This window comes from Pteropus vampyrus, unplaced genomic scaffold, assembly GCF_000151845.1.
Source record: "Pteropus vampyrus isolate Shadow unplaced genomic scaffold, Pvam_2.0 Scaffold529, whole genome shotgun sequence".
Classification (NCBI taxonomy): Eukaryota; Metazoa; Chordata; class Mammalia; order Chiroptera; family Pteropodidae; genus Pteropus; species Pteropus vampyrus.
Genome location: NW_011889310.1, coordinates 390,816 through 396,246, shown reverse-complemented (window position 1 = coordinate 396,246; position 5,431 = coordinate 390,816). Strand labels below are relative to the sequence as shown.

The window sequence follows — 5,431 nt, the reverse complement described above, 5'->3', positions numbered from 1 at the left end:
GGAAACTTTTTGCATTTTGCGTAAAAGGGTCCATGGGAGTAGATTGTTATATTACAATACTCAAGGGAAAACGTGAGGTTGCTATTGTGACGATTTTGAAGTGATTTTCATGCTGAGTTTTTAACAAGTTCTATCTCTTGCCTCATCAATAGGAAAAACTTATATTTAAATATTAATCTTCCTCAAATTGATGAGAGAAAGCATACCATACCCTTTCACTGTTTAGTCTAAGAACAAAGGGCTTAGGAACACCTCACCAGGCACAATTCTCAAATGTCACATATGTATTTCTTGGAATTAGCGTTGAGTTCAAAGACAACGGTCGAAAACAATGTTGTAGTACAACTTTTCAACTCATCTTCCTGGAAACACCAATTTCATGAGGGTCAAATTTCATTTTCTCAGTAACAGACCTGACGTTGATAAAAGGGGATCTGCTGAGATGGGATGAAGCCTTGCTCTCCTGCCTCCATAGGTCAGCTGTCATCTCCAGCCAGTAACCGTAATACAGCTGTGTTTCTCTGCTGAAGCAAGTAGTTGTAACTCTTACACATTTGCTTCTACCAGCTCTGAACATGGGGATTTCTGTTTGCCTGTAGCAGCTTTCACATGGTGGATATACGTCCCAGTAGGTGTTGTCCAGCAGCAGAAGTGAAGATAGCTCAAAATATGTGAATTCTGACCGCCCGGGTCTCACAATGTGGTATTTCGCAGTCAGCAGTGATGGTGTTGTTTCTTTAGAAATGTATTCTACAAATGGTGCCTCGATCAGTCAGCCCTTTAGTGTTATTGCAAAGGGGGTTGTGTTTCCTTCGACTCATTTATTATAGTGAGGCTCGGCACATTCCCCTGTGATCCAGTTGGTAAATGGGCCGAAGGTCTATCTATGAGACTCTTATGCCACAAGGCTCTTTCCCAGGTGTCCTTCCCTGACGAAGTGGGCTCTAAGGAGACCAGGTGGAACTTACCAGTTAATGCATGCTCTGATCTCTGTTACAAATGCGCAGACCTGCTGCCTGTGAGTCATTTGCCTTTTCCACTTCAGTTTTCCTGTTGGCAAGATGAGGTAGTAGTTCTTTCTGTCCTTTAATTACAACTACATCTAATGGCAAAAAATAAAAAATAAAAATTCTTGATTCACTTATGCTTTGGCACATGGAAAGTAGTTGCTGGAATCACTGATAGATCGGAATAAATATTTATCTAGAAATGGTCTAATAGCCCAGTGGTTAAGAGAGTGATGTTACAGAGTTATCATCTGACCCAAGGCTGTTAGGAAGAACGTTCCTCACAGCTCTTTGAGCCCTGAGACTCCTTGGCTATCCGGTGCTGTACTTGTGGCTCATGGCAAACCCTTTAAAAGCATATCATCTTATTGAAATGATTTTTTCCTTCTGCTTAGGACTAGTGCTTGGCATTATGAGCCAACAACTAATATTCCAGTTTTCTTGGAATATATTGTGAATCAGTTTTTGGGTTTTATTCAATTACTGCTTTTAAAAACAAAAGCACAGACTCCTGGAGCTGGCAAGGCCCGATAGATGCCATCTGCATGCAGAATGATCAATCGTGAGTCGTTCGTTAGAGGTCTTAGAGTCTGGTTCTTTATACTTCTTTTGCTGCCATTTGCATTTTGGGATGTCTTATATATGGCAAGGACTTTGCTGATCCTTCACATCGAAGACTCATGAAGCTTTAAGAGTGCTCTTGAGATACTAAATGAAAAAGGCACGTTGAAAAATATGAAGATGGTGACACCCAAGAGAGCAGGGACTGGATCTGTCTCACTCCTGAGTATCTGTATCCCCAGAGTCCAGCACAGTGCTCGTTTTTCTGATTGAAAGTGCAGTGCACAATACAACATAATTAATGCCAGGATTGATTTAAGAGACAACCTAAACTCTCCAGCTTTGAAAATAAGATAGAATGTTATTTTGATGTATAATACAAACTGATATTTAAGGGAACTTATTTTGCTTGGATTTGATTTAAAAGAAGGATTTCCTGCTTATTAAAAAGATATGTTTTAGAATCTACCCGTAAATCTGGTTTTGAGCATTAATTTTTAGTTCTTGGAAGCGTAGTCACTCCTAATGTGGGACACTTGAATGTGGTTTACATAGAACTCTGTGAAAGTAAAATTGTGTAGTGAAAATATGTTGCATTACTTGGATGTGATCTTAAAATGCCAGTCATTTCCTAATTTTTAAGAATCAGATTTTAAATGCACAAGGGGAGAAGGAGAAGGAGAGAGAGCGCTTCTGTATTTCAATGACATGTTTGACCATGTTGAGGTTATTTTTGATAGCAGATACACATTTGAAAAGTACTACGTATAAAATACAGTTCTATAATTAAAAACACTGCAGAGACCGGTTAAAGTGGATAGACACAGTAGACGACGTGCAAGGCAAGGTTTGATTTGTCTTTTTATAAAATGAATTTCAGCCCTGTCTTCTCTTTAGCACTTGTTGCTTTGTTTTTACATTCATGACTCCGATGGGATGTTTTCAGGGGTTCTCAAACTGGATATTTCAAAACAAAGTAATTTTCATAGTCATTTAGATTAATTCCCTTCCAGGTAAGTGAATCTTCTACTCCCGTAGTTAAATAGATTTTTTTTTTTTTTTGCTAACGAATGTGACTTTATTTGAAGACTGAAGTGTCACATTTCTCCTCTGTCCCCTAGGACATGAGAAACCTGAGGTTCGCACTGAAACAAGAAGGCCACAGCAGAAGAGATATGTTTGAGACCCTCACGAAATACGCCTTCCCTCTGGCCCACAGTCTGGTAAATTCCAGGGTTCTTGTCAGCGTCTGAACGTTTTCGGGTGTCTCCTCTTTCATAGACTCTCTGCTGTACTTCCCAGTGTGACGTGTATGCCAGGGTGTTTACCGTAGATGACCGAAGTGTTCCCAGACGGAGTAGGCCTCTCTTCTTCTGGTCTGAGCAAGGTGGCTCACCCCAGGTGACTGTAGTGTGGGCCTCGAGGTGCTCGGAGCCCCACGTGAGCCTGGGGGCTTGACCTGAAACAGCTTGCGCCCTCCCATCCCGAGCATGCCCTCAGCCCTGGCCAGCCCTCTGTAAAAGGCATGATGTAGTGAGGTGGGCCGTGGGGGCCTCAGTGCCACACTGTGAAGCCACATCCCAGAGGCCATTGCTCTCACCTTGGGAACTAACGTGCGGTGCGTGTCAGGATTTTGTGGCACCAGTTATAAGCGAGCCTAAACGCCATTTGAGCAAATGCACTTCTAAAATTCCGATGCATTGTACAGATACTTTGGGCAGTTGCTGAATAAGGCACGCTTTTTTTTTTTTTTGGTAGAATGTCCCTTAAATGTCATTTGATGCCATGTAGTACATATTTGGCACGACAGACTTATGTGTGCATTTAATTACTTAAGTCTGTAATTTCGTCCATAACAAGATTTGGGATATGTATACCTAGAACTTTTTCTTCCTCTTCACCAAACTATTTGAGTAATCTAACATTGTTTTACCACGTGATTAAAATAAAGCTTTGCAGGCATCTTGCTCTTAAAACAATCTTTGTGTTCTGCCTTGGTCTTGCTTTCTTTTATTCTGTCATTCCTTGCTTGCATCTTTTTACCCCTCTCCTCCTCTGCTTGACTCCAGATAAACGTGGAGACAAACACCTGCTAAGGGGTAAGGAAGGAAATAATTCTATATATATAATTTACACACACTTTTATTTTAAGTATAGGATAAATATGCGGTTGGCTAGACTGAAGGTGTGAAAGAGATCATTGAATAGACGAGCTGCTTTGTAATGTAGCTCTTCTTCCTATGGCTGTCTGTTAATTAATTAATTAATTAATTTGCAATAAATGCCTCAGATTTTTTTCTAGGAAACAAGGCTTCTCTATGCACAAATTTCATCAGCAGTTGTTTCAGTCAAAGGAAATTCATGGTCGATAAAAAGGACAATTATACAAAGACTGCGGAGTTCTAGCAGGATATGAAGTACTCAGCATGAGTCATGTGTTGATTATAGATTCAAATGTAATGCTTAAAACAAATGCAATGATATCATAGAGTTGAATACACTTTCAGCCTTTTCTCAGTTTTTGATTAAATATGTGATTTAAAAGCTATCTCACTATTAACTTTTTAACTATAAGGATAAAAAAGAGTTTTATGAGAACACATTTTGGAAATTATTATGAAAGTGAGATGATAAGTCTGCTCCATGAAAATTAAGTCAGGGACAGTGTTCTGCCTTGGGTTTTACATATCTGGCCCTAAATTATCAGAAACATGAATAATGGCTCGCAAAAGTTTGAAGGAGCTGAGGCCCCAGTCCATCTCCTACAAGATCTTTTTAGATCACCCATCCACTTTCTCTGTCATCTTCTGCCTCTTTTAGGGTTTACTCCCCTAGAAAAATGAAGTCAAGTGTCAGACCAGCTTTCCCCTAGACTACTGTCCCATCTGTCACTTGAATCCAGACTTCTGGAAAGAATATTCTGATCTGTCGTCATCTCCAGTTCATTCATTCCTCCAATCCATTCAAGTATCTAGCTTTATTGCAGGTAACTTCTTGGAACTGAGGTCCTCTTACTAGCCAAATCGAGCGCCTCACTTCAATCTTCATTCTGTTTGCTCTGTCCCTGGCATTCAACATTTTTGACCACCCTCTGGCAAGTCTTGGTTTCGGGGTTCCTCTACCATCTTGACTATTCCTTCCCAGTCCCCACCATCTCTGTCTTTTTCTTAAAGATAAACATCTCGTCAGTGGTGACCGTAAACCCTGTTCTCATGTTACTCCTTTGTCTTCATGGTTTCATTCAGTCCCATAGCTTAAGCTGCCACTGCTTTACAGGTAATTTCTAAATCTAGTCTTGACATTGGCCTTGAGGGAGTCTAACAAGCCTAAATCTTAAATATCTTCCTCTGGAAGTCCATGAGGATCAGAAGCTTGTGTCTCCCTAACCTCTTCGCAGTTCACAAGACCTACTCTTCAGCCTACACGTCCCTCAATTTAGATGATGCACAGTTGCTCAGGTTCGAGAACTTGATGTCAGCTTTCTTATTCTTCTCCCACGTTTTCTCCCGTGACCACATCAGTTCCAGTTCCAAATCCTATAGGTTCTATTTATTAGTAACTTTCCAATACATCTTCTCATTTCTACTTGTGCTTTCTAATTTAAACCATGCTTCCCAACCGGCTTCTCTTCTTTCCATTTCCTCCCCTTCCAACATATTTTCCACAGTGCTGCCAGTTTTTTAAAACCTAAATGTATGATCATGTCACTCCGTGTCCTATTCCCCACAAAAACAGTCCTCGGTGACTTCCATGGCTTACATCCTATACTCCAAACTCACAGGGCACTATGCTCCTCTGGAGTACATGGAACTTTCTCGACTCAAAGTCTTTGGTTTTCCTATCCCCTTCACCTGCAGTCCCCT

General features: G+C 40.6%; 1 protein-coding gene across 4 annotated transcripts in view; it reads left to right on the top strand.

Moving 5' to 3' along the window:
• The window catches only part of MTM1 (myotubularin 1), a 99,642-nt gene that overhangs the window by 43,908 nt on the left and 50,303 nt on the right, over positions 1-5,431 (top strand). For all 4 annotated transcript variants that reach the window (XM_011383597.2, XM_011383596.2, XM_023525128.1 and 1 more), the window contains exon 6: positions 2,690-2,791. In XM_011383597.2, coding sequence (XP_011381899.1) covers positions 2,690-2,791 — 102 coding nt within the window. The remainder of the gene's footprint in view (positions 1-2,689; positions 2,792-5,431) is intronic.